The following is a 23,782-nucleotide window of genomic DNA, read 5'->3' as shown; positions in this document are numbered from 1 at the left end:
CGGGTGCAGTGGATGCAGTAAATGATATGTGTGGAGGTGCAGGTGAATTTGTGGCGGATATGGAAGGATCCCTTGGGGCCTTGGAGGGAAGTAAGGGGGGAGGTGTGGGTGCAAGTTTTGCAGTTCTTGCGGTTGCAGGGGAAGGTGCTGGGAGTGGAGGTTGGGTTGGTGGGGGGTGTGGACCTGACCAGGGAGTCACGGAGGGAGTGGTCTTCAGAGAACGCTGATAGGGGAGGGGAGGGAAATATATCCCTGGTGGTGGGGTCCGTTTGGAGGTGGCGGAAATGATGACAGATGATGTGATGTATATGGAGGTTGGTGGGATGGTAGGTGAGGACCAGTGGGGTTCTGTCCTGGCGGCGATTGGAGGGGCCGGGCTCAAGGGCGGAGGAGTGGGAAGAGGAGGAGATACGGTGGAGAGCATCGTCGACCACGTCTGGGGGGAAATTATGGTCTTTGAAGAAGGAGGCCATCTGGGTTGTTCGGTATTGAAACTGGTCCTCCTGGGAGCAGATGCGGCAGAGACGAAGGAATTGGGAATATGGGATGGCGTTGATATCCAAGGTTTGCTGCATTTGTTGGTCTCACCCTTTATCTTTTTTGGCCCTGTACTCTCCTTATTTCCTTGCTGAATGTGTTCCACTGCTCTGACACAGATGTGCCTGAAAGTACCTACTTGCGCAAAATCATACCTGATCTTATTAAAATTGGTCTTCCTCCAGTTTGATTTCAGGCCCATCCTCGTCCTTTTCCATAACAATTTTGTATCTAACAGAATTATGATCGTTCTGCAAAGTGCTCCAGCCTGATATTTCAACCACGCGCCTGGCTTCGTTACTTGAAATTAAGTCCAGGACCTCCCCACCCACACGACCTGTGGGGATGAGAGCCCAGATACATTTTAAGAATCCTGTTCCCTCTAAACCTTTCACACAATGACTACCCCAGTTACTGTTGGGGAAGTTAAAATCTCCCACTATTGCTACTCTATTACTTCTCCGATTATCCAATTTGCCAAGTAGCCTGGATTCCATGGGGTCTTAGCTTTTTAAACAGTCTGCCATGTGAGAGCTTGTCAATAGATTCTGAAAGTTCATGTAGACTCCATCAACTACACTACCTGTAGTGACTGTCACAAAATCAGCCAGGTGGGCCTCATGGAATATGATTTCCCTCATTGGGGCTGTTAATCTAGTCCAATCAGGGAGCCCTGACTGATAGATAAAAACAGAACTGTCAGACATTCTCTCAATCTGAGAGCTGGCTGTGAGGGAGCTGGACCAGTGTCAAGGACTCCCCATGCATATATCGAGGATGACTTGGTGATGGGATACTGGCTTCTATGGAGTTATTTCAGTGGGGATGAGAATAAAGCATGTTCCTTTAGAAATCATGTGCAATAGTCTTCTTTAGTTGGGGTAAGCATTGGCTATATACTTGAGAAGCTTGACTCATTCAACCCACTGTTGAAGACTGGGCCCAGTTATGTGGAAAGAATGCTTTATTTTTCTAGGCAAATGACATTGGGGCAGATGAAAAGCAATGCGTACTTCTCCTGACAGCCTATGGACCTGTAGCTTTTTCAGTTATTAGGAGCCTAACTTTCCCTAAGGCATCAGATACTAAAATCTTTCAGCAATTGACAGATTTAGTTAAGGAATATTACAATCCTAAATCTTCTGAGATGCTTTCATTTTGACTCAGGTAATTCAAAAACCAGAGCAATTTGTCTCAGGATCTTTGATAAGGTTCAGATGACTGGCTAAGGCATGTGACTTTGGCTTAATCCTTAATAAGATGCTGAAAGACCAGGTGTTGTTGTTGTGGTTCTGTTCGCCGAGCTGGGAATTTGTGTTGCAGACGTTTCGTCCCCTGTCTAGGTGACATCCTCAGTGCTTGGGAGCCTCCTGTGAAGCACTTCTGTGATCTTTCCTCCGGCATTTGTAGTGGTTTGAATCTGCCGCTTCCAGTTGTCAGTTCCAGCTGTCCACTGCAGAGATCGGTATATTGGGTCCAGGTCGATGTGCTTATTGATTGAATCTGTGGATGAGTGCCATGCCTCTAGGAATTCCCTGGCTGTTCTGTTTGGCTTGTCCTATAATAGTAGAGTTGTCCCAGTCGTATTCATGTTGCTTGTCATCTGTGTGTGGCTACTAAGGATAGCTGGTCGTGTCGTTTCATGGCTAGTTGGTGTACATGGATGCGGATCGTTAGCTGCTAACGATCCGCATCCATGATCACCAACTAGCCACGAAATGACACGACCAGCTATCCTTAGTAGCCACACACACAGATGATGAGCAACATGAATTCGACTGGGACAACACTACTATTATAGGACAAGCCAAGCAGAGAACAGCCAGGGAATTCCTAGAGGCATGGCACTCATCCACAGATTCAATCAATAAGCACATCGTTCTGTACCCATTAAACCGACCACTGCAACTGAAAGCTGGGACTGACAACCGGAAGCGGCAGATTCAAACCACTACAAACGCCGGAGGAAAGATCACAGAAGCGCTTCACAGGAGGCTCCCAAGCACTGAGGATGTCACCTAGACAGGGGACGAAACGTCTGCAACACAAATTCCCAGCTCGGCAAACAGAACCACAACAACGAGCACCCGAGCTACAAATCTTCTTACAAACTTTGAAGACCAGTTGTTATGTGGGATTAATGATGGAACCATGCAAAACTGCTTAGTAGGTGAAGCCCAAATAGACTTCAAAGAAGCACCACAACTGGCTTTATCATTAGGAAATGCAGCAAGGGGAGCATATGATTTGCAGGGTACTCCATTGGAAGTGGACACCCTCACCAGGCTGACTGAGCTTGGGGAACACCACTTGAATGAAGGCAATTGTATAGCCTCACACAGGACATATCCTTAACAGAGGGACTCCAGGATAGTTAACAGCAAAACCTGAAAGCAAAGCCAAGCCTCAGCCATTTGGTTAACATTTCTTTAAGATCCGAGCTGTCAAACCATTGTAGTTGCTGCTGAAATGCATTCTCAAGACAGCAAAAGAGTCCTACTAGACCTCAGTTGAATAAAATAACTCACAGGCTGGTATCGAGGAGAATTCAGACCCTGGGAAGTCCACCTACATCTGATAGCAGATTCAGTCTTTAACCAAACTTGCTCTGGACTCCAACCGTTAAGTTTGCACAAGGCCTCGGCTAGACTGAGAAGCTACGCTAGGGAGATTAAGGGTACAACTACAAGTCCAGTCTCTTATGAGCAGCAGCTAGTTCATTTACCAATGATTATAGTAAAGGGCTTGCAACCAAGTTCGATGGGTCGAAATTGGTTGTGACAGATGCGATTAGAAAATGGCTGCCTCAGTGAAGTCCTGATTAAATACCCAGAACTTCATTCAAGAGGGTCTGGAAGATCTATCAAAGGAGCCAACTTGCATTGTTGACCAGGAAGCAATTCCATGATTCTGCAAGGCCCACCCATTGCTAGTTGCCTTACCGGCAAAAGCAGAGACAGAAATCAGGAGGCTGGAAAGCCTATCCAGGATTTAGGCACAAAGCTGGCAGGGGGCCTGACCTTCATGAAGCTGGACATGAGCAATGCCTACTTGCAACTGTGGTTAGATGAGGATTTCCAGAGTATGCCACAATTAATACCCATAAGGATTTGTACCAAAATATTAGACAGAAATTCAGGGTATTGTCAACCTGTGCAATTTTTCAGTGGACGATGGAAAACATTTTGCAAGGTCTACTCCAGATTGCCATTTATCTGGATGATGTACTAATAATAGGAAAGACCAATAAAGAGCTCTTACAGAACTTGCACATAGTCCATAGACATTTCTCCCAGGCAAATGTATGCATAAGAAGGGAATATGTGTTTCAGGATCTCCAAGTGACCTACTTAGACTACAGAGTCAACAAGACCGGGTTAGACACATTGGAAGATAAAATGAGGGCGATCAAAGGTGCCTGGTTACCAGTTTAGAGCTTTCCATGGGCCGGTGAATCTAGAATTGTAGATTCTCAGTTTTTGAGCAAAATGATGTGTTATTTTTTACATACCACAACAAACCCCCTTAAACTATATCAAGGAAATAGCCTTGACCTTTATGTTTATTTTATTTAAAGGCAAATGTAAGGCACTGTGTTCCAGATGTGATTTGATTGGTCCACTACCAGACTTTATGCAAGACACACTTTATTCTTATACCACAATTAAAATACAAAGAAAAAAAACTGGTATAACTTTAACTCCAATGAAATACTTAACGAACAAATATATTATTTAACTATTAATCATCAACTGTTCCAATATAGCGGCATCCATAAACACACCCTTGGCAAAGGCAAATTCAGCATTTCTGACATGCTATCTCAAGTCCAGGAGAAAGGAACATGGAGAAAACAGTCTTGCAGCAGAGAAAGAACTCGAGATTTTTGCTGCAGCAGAGAGAGAGCTGTATTTATTGGCCAGCTCCAACTGCAACTGAAAGCAAAACTAAAATCCTTGGGTCTGTGTGAGCTTGGCTTGAACTACTCATGCTTCTTCAGTGAAAAAACAACATTCAAGGAGCTCAAAGCTATTTACCCACTGCTTCTTAGACAGACATCTTGACACCACTGACAACATCTCTCTGCAAGAGAAACAGCACAGAACAAATCCCTCTTAAAGGCACATATCCTCACATATTGTAAGTATTCATATTTGTGTCACTGATGTGGCCATTTTGTGGTTTATGAATGTGGTATCAACTTAAGAAAACTGCTTGGATCTTCTTATTATTTATGAACCAGAAGGAAAGAACCTTGTGTAATCTTCACCATGGCTGGGAACGCGTTTTAGAATCCAGTAACCAGGCAGGATACCAAGCAGTTGCAAAAAATTACCTTCATAGTCAAATGGCCTGTTGATTCTACTTGTCCAGGATTACAAATGAAGAATGACAACTTGGGCAAGGAATGGAGCGGCCTAATGATGACTGTGGAATTTTACCCTCAGGATCCCTAAGACCAGAAGATTTAGGAGCAGAATTTAGGGGTCAGTTTTTGTCCAATGTATGCATTGTAGATAGGCCAACAAGAGGCGAAGCGACATTGGATTTGGTACTGGGTAATGAACCCGACCAGTTGTTAGATTTGAAGGTCGGTAACCACTTTGGTGATAGTGACCACAATTCAGTTATGTTTACTTTGATGATGGAAAGGGATAGGTATAGAACGCAGGGCAAGAGTTATAACAGGGGATAAAGCAATTATGATGCGATTAGGCAAGATTTAGGATGCAGAAGATGGGGAAGGGGATGGGCACAATTGAAATGTGGGGCTTATTCAAGGAACAGCTACTGCGTGCCCTTGATACGTATGTACCTGTCAGGCAGGGAGAAAGTGGTTGAGCCGTGGTTTACTAAGACATTGAATCTCTTGTCATGTGGAAGAAGGAGGTTTATGTTAGGATGAGATGTGAAGGCTCAGTTAGGGCACCTAAGAGTTACAAGCTAGCCAGGAAAGACCTAAAGAGACAACAAAGAGCCAGGAGGGGACATGAGAAGTCATTGGCAGATAGAATCATGGAAAACCTCCAAAGCTTTCCACAGGTACATCAGGAATAAAGGAAGACTACAGTAAGATTAAGAGGAATCAAGGTCAGTAGTGGGAAGTTGTGTGTGGAGTCCGAGGAGATAGGAGAAACATTAAATGAGTATTTTTCGTATTCACACTGTAAAAAATAATGTTGTCAAGGAGAATACTGAGATACAGGCTACTAGACGAGACAGGATTGAAGTTCACAAGGAAGAGGTTTTAGTAATTCTGGAAAGTGTGAAAAGATATAAGTCCCCTGGGCTGGATGGGATTTATCTCTGGGATCAAAGGGATTTATCTCTGGGATGCAATCTCTGGGAAGCCAGGGAGAAGATTGCAGAGCCTTTGGCTTTGATCTTTATGTCATCATTGTCGACAGGAATAGTGCCAGAAGACTGGAGGATAGCAAATATTGACCCCTTGTTCAAGAAGGGCAGTAGGGACAATCCTGGTAATTATAGACCAGTGAGCCTTACTTCGGTTGTGGGTAAAGTGTTGGAAAAAGTTATAAGAGATAGGACTTATAATCATCTTGAAAGGAATAAGTTGATTAGGGATAGTCAACACAGTTTTGTGAAGGGCAGGTCGTGTCTCACAAATTTTATTGAGTTCTTTGAGAAGGTGACCAAACAGGTGGGTGAGGATAAAGTGATTGATGTGATATATATGGATTTCAGTAAGGCGTTTGATAAGGTTCCCCATGGGAGGCTATTGCATAAAATACGGAGGCACGAGATTGAGGGTGATTTAGGCGGTTTGGATCAGAAATTGGCTAGCTAAGAGAAGACAGAGGGTGGTGGTTGATAGGAAATATTCATCAAGGAGTTCAGTTGCTTGTGGTGTACCAAAAGGATCTGTTTTGGGTTCACAGCTATTAATCATTTTTATAAATGACTTGGATGAGGGGGTAGAAGGATGGGTTAGTAAATTTGCCGATGACACTAAGATTGGTGGAGTTGTGGTCAGTGCTGACTGATGTTTCAGGTTACAGAGGGACATAGATAAGCTTCAGAGCTGGGCTGAGAGGTGGTAAATGGAGTTTAATGTGGAAAAGTGTGAGGTGATTCGCTTTGGAAGGAGCAACAGGAATAAAGAGTACTAGGCTAAGATTCTTGGCAGTGTAGATGAGCAGAGAGATTTCGGTGTTCTTGTACATAGATCCCTGAAAATTGCCACCCAGGTCGATAGGGTTGTTAAGAAGGCATATGGTATGTTAGTTTTTATTGGTAGAGGTATTGGGTTTCGGAGCCATGAGGTCACGTTGTAGTCGTACAAAACTCTAGTACCGCCGCACTTGGAGTATTGCATACAGTTCTGGTCACCACATTATAGGAAGGATATGGAAGCTTTGGAAAGGGTTCAGAGGAGATTTACTAGAATGTTGCCTGGTATGGAGGGAAGGTCTTATGAGGAAAGGCTGAGGGACCTGAGGCTGTTTTCATTAAAGAGAAGAAGGTTGAGAGGTGATTTAAAAGAAACATATAAAATAATCAGAGGGTTAGACAGGGTGGACAGTGGGAGCCTTTTTCCTTGGATGGTGATTGCTAGCATGAGGGGACATAGCTTTAAATTGAGGGGTGATAGGTATAGGACAGATGTCAGAGGTGGTTTCTTTACTCACAGAGTAGTAGCAACGCACTGCCTGCAACAGTAGTAGACTCACCAATTTTAAGGGTATTTACATGGTCACTGGATAAACATACGGATGAAAATAGAATAATGTCAGATAGATAGGCTTCAGATTGGTTTCACAGGTCGGTGCAACATCGAGGGCCGAAGGGCCTGTACTGCGCTGTAATGTTCCATGTTCTAATTAAATTGGGTCTGCTCCACTACTCCATCATGGCTGACATGTTTCTCAACTCCATTCTCCTGCCTTCTCTCTGTGATCCTCCATCCCCTTACTAATCAAGAACTTATCGATCTCTTATATACACAAATGACTTGGCCTTCACAGCCCTCTGTGGAAATGTATTCCACAGATTCACCACCCCTGCCAGAGGAACAAGTTCCTTTTCTTTACAGTTTCAAAGAGTCATCTCTTCACTCTGAGGTCATGTCCTTATGTCCGACTAATGGCAACATCTTCCCTATATTCACTCTATCCAGTCCTCAATAATCTGTACGTTTCAATGAAATCCCCCCTTTTCCTTCTAAATTCCATCAGTATAAACTCAAAGCTCTCAATCACTCCCCGTATGACAAGCCCTTCACCTGGGATAATTCTTGTAAACCTCTTCTGGACCTCCAACGCCAGCACATTCTTTCTTTGGTACGTGGCCCAAAACTGCTCACAATGTGTCTGACCAGAGCCTTTTACAGCCACAGCAGTACATCTCTGCTCTTGTGTTCTAATCCTCTTGAAATGAGTGCTAACATTGCAATTGCCTTCCTAATTGTCAACTGAGCTTCATGTTAATCTTCAGAGAATTCTGAACTAGGACTCCCAAGTCTCTTGATGCTTCAGATTTCCTTGGTTAGAAAATAATCTGTGCCTCTACTCTTCCTACCAAAGTGCATAATCTCATAGTTTCCCACATTATATTCCATTTGTCATTTTGTCCATTCTCCTAAACTGTCCAAGTCCTGCAGTTTCTCCACTTCCTGAACACTTGCTATCTCTCCACCCACCTTTGTGTCATCTGCAAACTTAGCAACAATACCCTCCATTTCTACATTCAGGTTATTACTGCATAATGTGAATGTGTGGTCCCAACATGGACCTCTGCAGAACTCCACAAGAGACAGGTTGCCGTTCTGTACTCTCTACCTTCTACCAGTCACCCAATACTTTATCCATACCAGTACCTTGCCTCGTCACCATGGGCTCTTATCCTATTTAGCAGTTTCCCATGCAGCACCTTGTCAAAGGAGTCAAAAATCCAAATAGATCACGTACACTGCATCTCCTTGTTTGTTCCTCCTCAAAGAATCTAACAGATTTGTCAGGCATGACCTCCCCTTGATGAAACCATGCTGAATTTCACTATGCACTTCCAAGAACTATGCAATCTATCCTTAATAATGGATTCTAAATATTAAAAATGACTGAGGCCAATTTCCTGTTTTCTGCCTCTCTCCCTTCTTTAAAGAGGGGTGTTACATTAGCCATTTTCCAGTCCTCTGGGATCCTCCCTGACTCCAGTGATTCCTGAAAGATACCCCAAAGCACTCTACAGCCGGGTAATTACCTTCAAAGTGGAATCTTTGCAGTGCAATCACCAAACTATGCACAGTGAGCTTACATAAAAATGCAACATGATAGTGACCAGATGATCTAGCTTAGTGATATATGAGAGATAAATACTGGCCAGTACACTAGAAGAACTTCCCTGACCTTCAATGAAGCAGTGCCATATGTTCTTTTATGTCCACCTGACAAGGCAAATGGAGTTTTGGTTTAGGAAGGATGGATTGGTGCTTCCTTTTGGAAGGGGATAAACAAAGATCTACAGCACACTTCATCAACTGGAATTTAGTTATACTCAGAAAATCCAAGTACTGAATGATTACTGCACCTTTACTAAGAAGAATGTTTCCTTTGAGTGGCTTGTGATTAGTTGAGCTGAAATGTTTCCCAGTACAGATGCCTTTGGAAGACTGGAGTCATAACACCATGATTTAGCATAATCAAGGCTGCATACATAATAATTACAAGCCATTCTCTGTGTTTGTTCTTAAAACATCAAAAATAGTGTGAATTCCTGTAGCTGGGCTGCTGGGAAACTTCAAAATGTACCAGTCAGCCACATTCAATTCACTGTATTTTATTATTATTTTATAAAACTTGGCTTAATGTTACATTTTAAAAATGTTTGTAATTATGACTGTCTTAAAAAGTCTAGTTCCCAGACACCTCACTACATTGCTGTGTTATTAATCTCCTTGAATCCTCTGGTTACAGTCTTCTGTCAATTCCACACCTAAACTTTCTTGTGATTTGGTTCGATAGAAACCACATCTGACAGCTCCTGAGTTTTTTGGCACATCTTTCAGAATCTGGTTTTTGTTGTCCTGATCCCCCACCTGGAAAGCCCTTTCTTTTTGTTGTTACTTACTGAGAGATTATGCTAAATTCAGAATATGCTGAGACGGGAACAGAATTAACCCCAGACAACGCTGCTGAGCACATTAGGTTTCTGTCTTAGATGTACTGTCTGTGACAAAAAGATCCCTGAACACAACGGAAGAGACAAAAGACCAACATGGAGAGAATGCTCAAAGGGAACTTGTGTTAATCAAGGTGAAATTATTAGTGATTGGAACACAACATTTTTTTCAGTTTTGCCATCAGCACTCTTGGGTCAGGCTGACCATAGGTTAAAACTAGAATAAAACCACCAGATCAAGGTATAACAAAGGTTAAATGTAGAGCAAAATTTCTTTCAGAGCTGAAAATGTGTTGCTGGAAAAGCACAGCAGGTCAGGCAGCATCCAAGGAGCAGGAGAATCGACGTTTTGGGCATGAGCCCTTCTTCAGGAAGGGCTCATGCCTGAAACGTCGATTCTCCTGTTCCTTGGATGCTGCCTGACCTGCTGCGCTTTTCCAGCAACACATTTTCAGCTCTGATCTCCAGCATCTGCAGTCCTCACTTTTTCCTACAAAATGTCTTTCACTCTGCTTTCTACTTCCTTTTTTGTTCACTTCTGGAATACGGGCATCAGCAGCTGGCACATCATTTGTTATTCATCTAGAATTGCTCTTGAGAAGGTAGTGGTGAGCTGCTATCTTGAATTGCTGCAGGCCAAGTAGTGTAGATACACCCAAGTGCTGATAGGGAAGGATTTTGATTCAGCAATAATGAAGCAACACCTATATAGTTCCAAGTTGGGATATTGTGTGGCTTGAAGGGGTACTGCATGCATCTTTGGTTTTTGTCCTTCCATACCACGGAGGTCACAGGATTGGAAGGTGCTGTTGAAGGAGTTTTGTTGAGTTCCTGCAATGCATTTTGTAGATGGTACACACTACTTCCTTGTGTGATAGATGGAGGAAGTGAATGTTTAAGATGACGGATGTGATGCTGATCAAGAAGATTGTTTAGTCCAGATAATGTTGGGCTTCTTGAACAGCATTCATCTGGCAAGTGAGGAATATTCCATCACACTTCCAACTTGTGCCTTATAATTGGTGGACAAGCTTTGGGGAATCAGGAGATGAGTTTAAGATTATCCCCTCCTGATGCTCCCATCCTCAGAGTCATCGGCCTTATTGCCAATTGTGCTGGTTGGAGTGGGCCCATTAAGAACTCAATAAGGAGTTCTTAAACTCATTTAATCTTGAGGTCTCATATCAACAGGAAGACTTCGATCCTTGCTGATTGGATTTAAACAGATCTGGGAGTGAAAAGATTGTGTTTAATTCATTGGTGCAAAAATATTTGAAAGGGAGGAATATGATTTTATTTCTCCTCCATCTGTTTGAGGTTATTAATATAATTTACTGCATGTTATTACATGAAACAAACCTTTTGGCCCAACAGGTCCATGCCATATACTGTACTCCACATGAGCCTCTTCCAGCCTGGCAGACCTTCTTATCTGACTCAATTTACAGTTTTTAAAAAATTCATTGTTGTTTGATGTGTTTCTTGCACTGCAAATAGGATTACTGTTCTATAGGGAAATCTGAAAAGCACTTTGATATGCCCTGATGTTGTGAACGGTGCTATCTGAATGCACCTCTTTCTTATTTTGCCAGAGTCCCTTGTACCAAGAGTCATGTGCAGGGACATCATGATTTTGATGTGCTTGTTTCACCTAAAGAAAACTGCTTAAAATCAAGCATAATTTAACAAGAATGTGTGGCCTTAGGTTTATACTCTAACAAATCCAGGAAAGTTCTTTTCTGTTTTGTCTTTTTATTTGATAAATATCATAGTTAAATTCTTGTAATTGTACCAATTCCACATAATATAGTGGATATTTTAATTGTGTAAATTCAGCATTCACACTAAAACTGTATACAGTGTATTCACTGTTGTAACATGTAATACTTTGGATCATGGCAAGCCAACGGAAATTGAGACAGATGCTTTGGCAAAACAGAGTCAAAATTATGTATAGAAGCAGTCTAAATGTAACAGAGATAAATAAAACTGTTTATGCTGATATCCAGAATTTGTAATCCAGGCTTAGCATTCAGATGTTATGGAGAAGAGTCATATTTGACTTAAAATGTAAACTTTGGTTCTCACTCTGCAGATACATTCTATCCAGATAACTATCTCCAGTTTTAGATCTAAGAGGCAGATCTAGGTATTTACCACTATTCTATATTATTTTTCCTCATATAGGATGGCTACTGTCACAATAACAGGAAGCTAATGTAACAGGCTCTGCTGAAGACTATGAAGCCAATAGGGTGCCTGAAATGAGAATCATTTGGACTAAGGAATACCATACTAGCTTCTGTTGTGTGGTCAGAATGAACAATGAGTAAAAGAGTATCGGACTGGAATGTTGCATGTGATCCACGACAAAACTGATCTACACATACATCATTCAATTGTGGATATTGCAAAACATTCTGTTCTTCATGAATACTGTATTAAATCCCTCAACATTAAGAAATTATAATCAATGGACAAGTTAACAAAATCACATACCTGAGTATTATTTGTCCCATTAATACAAAGAATCACAAACATATGGCAAAAAGTTGGAGCAGTGAGGGAATCTCTCAGTACATTCAGCCATTGTATCTCACAGTTTTAATTACTGTTTATGGCATCTACTAAACTATGGAATTGATTTGTATCCAGGCACCAACATAATGCAGCCAGTTTAAGCAATTTTGCACAGATCACATACTTACATGTGCAGGAAAGATAACTAAAGCCAGATAGATAGTCACCATTATTACAACACCAGAGGAAGCACTTTAGCCCATCATGTCTGTGCAGTTCTCTGCACAGAAATCCAATCAGTGGATCAGCCTCACTCTATCCCGGAGACCGTGAAAGTTTACATCCTTCAAATTCTCATCCAACTTCCTTTTGATATAATTCATCGTCCTTGGAGGCAGTGAATTCTACGTCTGCACTAGTCGAAAAGGTTCTCACCTATATCCTTCTGCATCTCTTACCCTTGTAGGAAAGTCTCAGACTAGAGGGCATCATCTCAGAGTAAGGGACTGTCCATTTAAAACAAAGATGAGAAGGATTTCTTTCCTCTTAGAGATGATTAATCTGTGGAATTCTTTACTGCAGAGGGCTGAGCAGGTTAATTATCCTGAAGGCTAAGAACAGCTTTACTTTGCATATCTTATCCAAACGTGTCATAGTTTTGTACAAATCTATTTAGAGTACCATCAATCTCCTTTGTTATAAGGAGAACAATCCCAGTTTCTCCAATCCAATCTTGTAGCAAAAATCTCTCATCTCTATCCTCATTCATGTGAAGTGGAGCTACCTGATGAAGGAGCAGTGCTCTGAAAACTAATTCTTCCAAATAAGCCTGTTTTGTGATTTTTAACTCCTTCACATGGGGTATGTTTGCCTCATGTCAGAAGACATTGAGAAAGTCAGACTCCAGACTAAGCTGGAAAAATAAATCTATACTAGTTGAATAATTTTTATTGTCTGTTCTGCAGCATCTTCACAAATTACATCACAATGACCATTGCAGGGTTAATTGAGACAGTTCCAAGAACTTCCCAATTTTTAAAGAGGATTTGAACAACGAGGTTACTGAAGATGCATCTGGCCACTGGCCTTAGGAATCTGCTTGACATTATCCCAAGCGACAAATGATACCCAACACTCCATTCTTCAATCCATTCAAAATTCCAAATTATCCAGAACAATATTGTCCAGAACGACTGTATAGTTAATCCTACTCAGCTACTCCTTATTCTCATTGACTCAGCTGTGGACAGGATATATATACCTGGGCAATTTTCCACATTTCCACAATCCATAACACATTCCAGCAGTTGTAACTATACTTGAACAGTTTGATTAGGAATGTGACTAGTTCTGGAGCATAGAACTTCACTACTACAGCTGGGGTGATGCCATAACCTTTTCTTTACCCAGTACCAACAGCAGTTTCTTGATATTATATGGAGTGAACTGAATTGTCTGAAGATTGGCAACTAAAATTCCAGGGACCTCTGGAGATAACACAATGCAGGAGCAGGAATAGGCCATTTGGACCCTTAAGTTTGCTCTGCCATTCAACAGACCATGTTAGAGATGAAAAAACTGCAGATATTAGAATCCAAAGTAGACAAGCAGGAGGCTGGAATAACACAGCAAGTCAGGCAGCAAGAGGAGGTGGAGAAGTCAACGTTTTTTAAGAAGAGACCCTTCTTATTTAAACTTTTTTTTAAGATTAGAATCAGGAAGAATGTGGAAGCAGGCCCTTCGGCCCAACAAGTCCACATCGACTCTCTGAAGAGGAACTCACCCAGACCCATTTTCCTCTGACTAATGCACCTAATACTATGGCCAAGTCACCTGACCTGCATATCTTTGGATTGTGAGAGGAAACCAGAACATCCGGAGGAAACTCATGCAGACACAGGGAGAATGTGCAAACTCCACACAGACAGTCTGCCAATCGAACCCGGGTCCCTGGTGCTGAGAGGCAGCAGTGCTAACCACTGAGCCACTGTGCCACCCCTTTAATAAATGATTTTTATATATGCATTATGCCACGCAGTTGTGTAGAGATAAATATATTGAAAACACATCCAAATATAATTTTTTTGTTAGTTTTACGAAACCAAACAATTTCTTCATTTGTTTCCGGAAAAAAGTAATTATTGTAATGTGAGAATGTTCTACCTGAAAAAGGGTTATACCCGATACTTCCACTTCTCTACTTCCTGATGCTGCCTGGCTTGCTGTATTCTCCCAGCCTCCTGCTCATCAACATTCAATAGACCATGGCAGATCTCCTACCTCATCATGTCCTCCCCAGAATGCCTTCATTCTTTTAGTAGCAAAAGAATTCATTGATTTATTGTGTTGAATATACTCAATGACTGAGCATCCATGTTGTCTGGGGCAGACTATCTCATAGTTTCACAACTCTTTTAAATTTTATTCTACATCAAGATTATTCTAAGTTTCAGCCAGGGGAAACATTTAGTCAGAATCTACCCTGTCAATTTCTATTCTAACTCACTTCTCAATTTTCTAACGTCCAAGAGTACAGGCTAGTCTCAATTTCTCCACATAGGAAAATTCTTTCATCTCATGAACCAATCTAGTGTACATTTATTGCACTAAAACTATATAAGGTACTCCAGATACAGCCTCAACAAAGTCCTGTAAATTTGTAGCAAGACTTCTTTATTCTGAGATTCAATTCCTTAAAAGCTTACATACCATTCGCCTTTCAAATTCCTTACAGTTCCTTCAGGTGTCTTTCTATAATTCAACTCGGCTGCATTGCATAATAATCAACAAGATGTAGTGCAGCAATTCATAAAGGTTTCTTTAGTTGCACCTCCTAAACCTACAACAAGAGCAGCAGTGCATGAAAACACCATTATCTTAAATATCCCAACCGTTCGACACCATTGCAACATGGATATGCATCCATTATTCCTTTATCATCAATAAGTTAAATCCCTAGAACTCCCTAGCTTAACTGTACTATTGAAACGGGTGCACTACAAATATTACAGAAGTTTCATAAGGTGGCTCACTACATATGTATTGAAGGTGAAGACAGGTTTGGATAATAAGTTCCAGCCTCGCCAGTGATTCTCCCAATCCAATAATTACTTTTTTCACAGATACAAATTAAGAAACCTGCTTGGTTTCATAAAACTAACAAAAACTTATATGTGGAATTGTATTTAATATATTTATCTCTACACAACTGTGTGGCATAAAAATCATTTATAAAAGGAGTTTAAATATAAATTGAAAGAAGTGCTGATCATTTTGGGATTTCAAAGTCATTTTTTCTTCAACTGACTGTGATCAGTTTTAAATGTCTTGTTCCTTAGTTTTCATATAGACATGGAACAAAAATAAAGCAAAGTACTATGGATGCTGGGCATCAGAAGGAAAACAGAAATTTCTGGAAAACTCAGCAGGTCTGGCAGCATCTATGGAGAGAATGTAGAGTTAATGTTTTGAGTCCAGTAACCCCTTATTTGTTACCCAAGTCTGCTGCTGTGCTGCTTGTCATAGTATTCAGTGTGTTAATCACACTTGCTTCAGATTCACCAACACTGTGCAAATTAGATAAATCAGCCAATAGATTTATTTGATAAAAGGAAATGTATAGTTAGGGAGTGAGGACAAAATTCGGATCCAATGTAGAGTGACACTGTGCTGTAATGATGACAGGCTATTATGACAGAGGTGCTATCTTTAGAATGATACATTAGTCTGAGGTCCCATCTACCCTCTCATGCAAAAATTTAAGATTCTATGGCACCAGTTGAAGGACACCAGGGAAATTCTCCCCATTGTTCTGGTCCATCTTTATGCATCAACAAAAACTCCAAAAGCAAATTGTGTGGTCATTTATCTCATTTTTGTTTGTAATTTTAGTGTACAATTGGCTGCCTATTTAACAACATATGACTACACTTAAAAGTACTTCACTGGCAATAAAGTGTTCAAGCATGTCCTGAGGTTGTGAAAGGTTCTACAAAAATGCCAATATTCTTAACAATCAAATGTCGAAACAGACTCATGTAGCTTATAGCCTATTCCAGTTCCAAAGATCCTTGACCAGTAAAATGTTAACAAGTAGCTTTTTTCAGTTCCTATCAATAAACTGTCTCCAATATTGTAGACAAAGAGCAGATCTATTCACATCAAATAAATTATCAGCATAGAAAACAGTAGCACACTTGAGAAAGGTGAAGTTAGTCAGAATGATGTCTTCACCTGTAGAATTAACTTTTCAAGTCAGATTGTAAAAGAATGAACCTTTACAATCTGAGGGATTGATCAATGAAGACTTTGGTTAGGCCACACTTATGAGTATTGAATTCAATTCTGGTCGCCACATTACAGGAAGGATGTGAAGGCTTTGGAGAGGGTGTAGAAAAGGTTTACCAAAATGCTGCCTAGATTATAAGGTATGAGCTTTAAAGAGAGGCTAGAAAAACTGGGGTGGACACAGTCAAAAGTCACCTGACACCAGGTTATAATCCAAAAGTTTCTTTTGAAATCACAAGCTTTCGGAGATGTAGTGAGGGAGAAGAACACACAGACACAGAATTTATAGGAGAGAGATCAAAAGATCATACAACTGGTGTGAGTGGAGTGTCGAATAATAAATCTCTGTAGGTGATCAAATGCAGACTTGGATGGGTTCCACCTGCTTCTAGTTCTTCTATTCTTATGTTCATAATTTGTAACCTGGCCTCTATTTTGTCACACTTCAGGCTTTTTTTCCAATGGAGTAAATAAAGCCAGTCTGTCAGTCCTTTCTTGATATATATACATATACACTCTGGCATGTCTGGTATCATCCCACATATCTTCTCTGCATCCTGTCCAGTGCTTATATGTATTTATACTATATGGAAACCAGACTGCAAGACTGTGTTTGAAGTGCAGTCTAACAAAGACTCAGTATAAGTTTAAGCATCATTTCCTTACTTTTCAATCTTGCTAATGGTACTAATTTAGGCAATCTCAAATTCCTAGCCTGTGAGAATCAATTAGCATGAAACCACATGTAATTATTGGTATTAAAATTAGCCATCACCTTCAGAAAGGCCACAAAAATAATTGGTGTGGGAAATGAAAATGGAACAGTTCAAGCAGAGGGTATTTCTCTGAAATTGTCATTCGGCACATTGTTGAAGATTACTTGTATCTGACCTGAGATGGTATGTTCACAGCACATATCAACTGGTTAGCTCAGTTGGCTGATGATGCAGTGACACCAATAGCCTGGGTTCAATTTCTACACCAGCTGAGATGGCTCTCCTTCTCAATCCCTTCCCTTGACTGAGGCAAGATGACCTCAGCTTAAACTATCACAAGTCAAATTTCTCTAAAATGAGACAGCAGCCTTATAGTCTGTTAAGACAATGCTAACTTTACATTTTTAGTTGGAAGATGTTTCTTTCCTTAGTCATGGCATCTAGCACAAAGCTGAGGTTGGGTTGTAGGCTGAGTCCTTGCAACGCATCAAAGGGACCCAAGTACATACAAACATGGAGTGAGCCACTTGGTCCTTCTAGCCTGGTCCACATTTAATAAGATCATGATTGATCTGATTGTGGCCACAACTCCACCTTCTGATCTCTCCACAATAGGCTTTGATTTCCTTACCAGTCAAGAACCATATCGACCTTGTCATAGAATCATACAGCACGGAAACAGACCCTTCGGTCCATGTCGACTTTAACCACAAGTGCACTTGTGTGCACTTGGCCCACGTCCCTCCACTCATTTCTTAGTCAAGTACTTATCCAAATGTCTTTTAAATGTTGTAACTGTACCCGCATCCACCACTTCCTCTGGAAGTTAAGTCCACACAAGAACATTTTCTGTGGAAAAATGTTGTCCCTCGTCTTTTTCAAAACTTTTCTCCTCTCACCTTAAAAATATGTCCCCTAATCTTGAAAGTCCCCACCCTAGGGACAAGCCACCTATCATTCACATCCCTCATAATTTTATAAACTTCGATAAGGTCACCCCTTAGCCACTTACACTCCAGTGCAAAAAGTCCCAGCTTATCCAGCCTCTCCTTATAACTCAAATCCTCCATTGAATGCAATAACCTTGAAGCTTCAATTGAAGCATCAGTCAGAATCCAACAGCACAGAAGTCCTTTTGTATCATGCCCTTGCTTTTCCCTAATAACCCAACAAAATTTTTCTTTTCAAGTATTTATTCAATTGCCTTTTGAAAGTTATCACAGAATCTGTTTCTACTATCCTATTTTTTGATCATGCATCAGGCTTCATTCATTAATTATTTATCCACTGTTACTTCTCGTCTGTTACCTGTTCTTGAGTCTTCAGCTCTTTGTTTTCTATCTCATTTTCTAATATTTGGATTTGGTTGCGATAGTTTTCTGCTTCATTTTCCAGAGTCTAAATCAAAAATCAGCAAAGATAAATTAGTTTGTGTTACACAAACTAACACTTCAGACATTTAAAAGAAAACATATGATAAATGTCAAAGACAATGTTTCAACAGAAAATAAATTCACTGGATTTGCTGTGAGATTCTTTTCCTATGTTTCTCTAATCATCCTAGAGGTTCAAGGATTGCATGTGAGCAGACTGTGTCTATGGAAAGATCTCCTCAAGAACTGGTGTGTGAAGTGACTCCACATATTGTAAGAGCCTCTTAGCTCCATTCATGATTTCACCAACAGGGGCTTCTAAACAAAATGTCTCCAAGTAGCCAACCCTTTACCACTACCTTTTAAACAAGGACTAACAAGAAGACAATGCTGAGAGATACCAGCAAGTGCAAACATGTCCCACATATTGATACTTAGACCTATAAAGCAATTCAAAGAAATAGTGCCAATGCAGTACTTTTGAAGGGTGGTTATGGTTGCAAAGTAGAAAACACAACAGATATTTTCCACATGGCAGTATTGCACAAACAAACAACAAAAGAAATATCATAGCACCTGTCTTAGTGATGTTGAAAGAGGGATAAATGCTGACCAACACGACAGGAGAATTTCCCTGCTCTTCCTTTGAATAGTGCCATGACTGTTTTGCATCCCATTGAATGGGTAGATGAGTCTTTAGTTTATCATCTTATCCAATGATAAATCTCCAATAGTGCAGCATTCCTTCTGCAGTTACTGGAATCTCAGCAGGAATTATGAACTGAAGTCTCTGGAATAGAAATGAACCAGTAATCTTCGAGCCTAGAGCTCCCAAATGGCATCTCCTTGCCATTTTCGTCTGCAAACTGCCTGCAGCCTCCTTCATTTTCCACCATCTATCTTCTATGGCTTCACCACTTTCCCATCAGCTAGTTACTATCATCATATTCCTGCAACAAGCACTGATTATCTGTTTCTTAAAATTGCATGAGATCTTCATGTCAGGAACATAGAAGTAAAGCTTGTGTCTTTTCAAACTTAAAGGGATTTTAATAAATTATAAATTGTCAAACTATGTTTAAAAATTTGTTGTCTAAAATATTGATGTATAATATCATCAGCTGGATATATAAATATCTTGGAACTTTTTGAAAAGAACACTTTTCAAAGTGAAGGACACTGGCTACAGAGCAAAGATGTTGCATTTGTGAAAAAGCTGCTTGAATGGAACCAAGTCTGCAACACCATAGCAAGTCACAAGATCCAGTTTAGCCTTGTGCAAGTGCATGGGATGTGAATAAGTTAATCTTCATCTAATTAACGTCAATGGGTTGTTGAACTGTGGGAGTATCATCATTCTTCACTCCACGACCACATATGGAGGGATAGGGGCCAAACACAGGCAAATGTAACTAGTTCAGTTAGGAAACTGAGTTGGAGCCAAAGGATTAACTTGATTGCAATGAGTGAATTTACTCACTTGCTGCCCAGGGCCACTGAAGCCAATTAAAGCAGCTCAATTGCTCCTCTCGCTAACTCAGCAGAAGGTAGCAATCAATCTGGGTGTGTTTGGTTCATATGACTTGCTTACATAGTACTTGCACAGTCATTAGGACAGCATAAAACATTACTGTTCTGTCTTAATCTGAGCTTGCAGAATGTGGTTTTAAATACTCAATTGAGGAACTCAAAATTTGGTTCGCTTTCTTAAGAGATAGTCAAAATTGAAACAACCAATCAATTGGAAAAATGTACACACATCTACTTCGGGGCAGTTTGCAGTCAGATCCAGATTGCTTGGAATCAATTTTCTCAATGAAATTTACTGTTAGGGCTGGGCTCCATTACTGTCCTTGTGTAAAAAAAACTGCTAACAACTACATTATACTAAACCATAGACTCCTCTCATGGAGTCAGTGGAATAAAATGACATTGTAATTTGTTTAGCTCGGATTAATGGCTTCTTTGAACAATCACATCTTTTACAAATTCTAGATCAGAAATATATTTTAGCAAACCACAATAAATAGAGAATCTTTTGAAAAAGTGGAGAAGAAATCTTATGGTTTTAGTATAACCCACAATTTACATTTTCACATATGGTGACATTCTTTAATCATGGGAATCTTCAGCAACAGAACAATACAGATTCCAAGCCAGAAGGTTTTGATATCACGATACTGCTTCAGTACTTTATTTACTGAATGAAGAACACTGTCTGAGCTCTCCGTGGGATAGTGGTGAAAGCACCAATCCATGCATATCTAAAATTCCTAGCTTTAATTCCTGGCCTGTATGTTTAGTTGGTCTTAGTTGGACTGTTAGCAGGCATTTTGTGCTCTGAGATTTGGGAGGGGTAAGAAATTCAATCAATATTCCCTCCATTCGTTAACACCTATCTCTATGACTTTATGACACCCTGCTGCCAGTCAATTCCTTTTCCATTGGGTTCAGGCTGTAAGTGCAGTGAGGCTAGTCTCTGAGCTGACCTCAATAAATTCCTGGGTTTGAGCAGGTTTAAAATTTTCAGGGTAGGCTAATTATACTCTATCAAGGGAGAGTGATCAGTAGTTTCAGCCGGTTGGAGCAGCCAAGGTGGCTTTTTCATCTTATAAGGCTACTATCCTTGAGAAAGACTGTAGGCCAGATAAGAAAGGCAGTGTTAAGGTGTTATTGATGGGAGAAATGTCATTTGCCTTGAGCTCAGAACTACTTTCTAACATGCATTCCCCTTTTGGAAAGAAGGCTGGAGTTTTATCAACATTTCCTGTTGTTTCTAGTGAAATGCTGAGAAATGCTGTGGGGCAGTTCCTGGGACAATTCCCACTGGCCTAGAAATCACTGCAACATGGATCACCTTGGTCCCGATTATTGAGATTTGCACATATATGTTTGTGTAAAAAGAAAGTGATCCTTCCTTGCCATCATTGTGCACTCAACTCCATAATGGAAATGTGTAAACACCAATATTTAAGACCATCAGCATAACTGATATCTTCACACTTGTGAATGATTCACAGCAAACATATTGGTTCAATTCCTATATCTGATGTGATGAGTAAATATTATGGCAGAAACAACAGGTGAAGTAAGATTTTAATTTTCTGTTTGTTTGTTGAAAGTGCCTGATCTTCACTTTCTAGCTGTTTTTAATGCTAATAAGCAAGACAAGAGCTTGCTATGGAGAAAGCATGTGGTCAAACTGATATCTCACCATTTAGGGAAGCATTTGTATGTCAATGACATGTGCTACTGGATTATTCAAGTCTTTGTAAATTAGACTTTTACTTGCATGTTGTAGAATCTGGGATACAAATAGCATTGCAGGAATGAAGTACCATTATATAACATATTTCAGCATGGCCGCCTAGCTATATGTAACCAACAATGTATGTAATGGACAGAGATACCCATAAACTCTTTGAGGATGACAACTAATTTCTAACTTATTCTCTCCCAATACCAGCTTCTAAGTGGCCTTTTATGAAGTTCATAATAATAGAAGTAGAAATGGCTATTCATTCACAAGGAATTCATTATTGACTTTCGCGGGATGTTACTCATACCCCTCTACACATTAACGGCACAGAGGTGGAAAGAGTGGAGAGTGTCAAGCTCCTGGGAGTGGTCATCTATAACAAGCTTTCTTGGACTCTTCATATGGACGCACTGGTTACAAAGCCCCAACAACATCTCTTCTTCCTCAGGCAGCTGATGAAATTTGGCATGATGGCAAATACCCTTGCCAACGTTTATAGGTGCACCATCGAGAGCATTCTGTCTGGATGTACCACTACCTGGTATGGCAACTGTACCATTCAAAATCAGAGAGGGTTACAGAGAGTGGTGAACTTGTCCCTGACAATCACAAAGGCCAATCTCTCATCTATAGAATTCATCTACCAGGCCCGCTGTCAAGGAAAGGCCGCCAGCATCCTCAAAGATCCATCCCACCCTGGCAATGCTTTTCTGCAACCTCTACCATTGGGGAGAAGGTACAGAAACCTGAACACACGCACCAGCCGGTTTCAAAACAATTTCTACTCTACTGTAGAGAGAATACTGAATGGACTCACAAACTCGTAGCATTCGCCTGCACCTGTGTTTCTGTTTTGCCACTGTTTACCTATTTTGACTTATCTATGCTATTTAACTCTGTGATCTGCCTGTATTGCTCGCAAGACAAAGCTTTTCACTGTGCCTCGGTACATGTGACAATAAATTCAATTCAGTTCAATTCAATTCGATTCAGCTCAACAAATCTCAACTCCTACAGAATACATACAGAACTCCTACATAATTAATTAAACGACCAAAATCATTGTTCCACATATATAATTTCCAAGAAGGAGGTTGTATATAAATATTCCTTAACACTAATTTCTAGAATATTAATTCTTGCATTCTGGATGAGGCAATAAGCCACTGTTAGAACCCACTGGCATTATATCAAAGAACAGCAGGAGGGTTGTCAATGTTCTGGACAATAATTATCTCTCCACTATGGAAATAAAACCTGATGATCTGATTACCACTATCTGTACGCAAATTTTTAAAATTCACTCATTGGATGTGGGTGTCACTGGCTCCTACATTACAACAGTAACTACATTTCAAGGTACCTGATTACTAATAAAGCACTTTGGCATGTATTGATGTCATGAAATGCAAATATTTTCTAAACCTGTATATACAAAACAGAACTATTGTTTGCTGCAGGTGTCATCTTCCCCTTCTCCAGCGACACAGGAATTATAATGCCCCATGAAACATTCTGTTATTTAGGTCCATAAGTAATTCTGTGATCTCCAATGCCATTTCCAACTGAATGGTTATTTTAATCCTTTCTGGAGTTAACTGACACATGATGTTCCACGTGTCTTCCAGGGAAAAACACATTTACACAATAAACAGTATGGTTGCAAAGGCAAGAAAAAGTTCTCTAGTTAAGCTAAGCAAAAGCATTATAAGGAAAGGAGCAGAAAGGCAGCAAAGAACACAAGGGAGGTGAACATGAAGGGGTGATGAACATTGTTGTGAGGGAGTGATGAACATTGCTGTGAGAGGATGATGAACATTGCTGTGAGGGGGTGATGAACATTGTTGTGAGGGGGTGGTGAACATTGCTGTGAGAGAGTGGTGAACATTGTTGTGAGGGGATGATGAACATTGCTGAGGGGGGTAATGAATATTGTTGTGAGGGGTTGATGT

At 40.5% G+C, this 23,782-nt stretch overlaps 1 protein-coding gene across 1 annotated transcript in view; it reads right to left on the bottom strand.

Moving 5' to 3' along the window:
• cep112 (centrosomal protein 112) overlaps positions 1-23,782 on the bottom strand; it is a 547,625-nt gene that overhangs the window by 39,557 nt on the left and 484,286 nt on the right. Inside the window, exon 27 of the mRNA XM_043715232.1 lies at positions 18,507-18,596. Coding sequence (XP_043571167.1) covers positions 18,507-18,596 — 90 coding nt within the window. The remainder of the gene's footprint in view (positions 1-18,506; positions 18,597-23,782) is intronic.

Source organism: Chiloscyllium plagiosum, chromosome 24, assembly GCF_004010195.1.
Source record: "Chiloscyllium plagiosum isolate BGI_BamShark_2017 chromosome 24, ASM401019v2, whole genome shotgun sequence".
Lineage (NCBI taxonomy): Eukaryota > Metazoa > Chordata > Chondrichthyes > Orectolobiformes > Hemiscylliidae > Chiloscyllium > Chiloscyllium plagiosum.
Note: the sequence above shows the minus strand (reverse complement) of the source record. Positions and strands in the feature narration are given on the sequence as shown.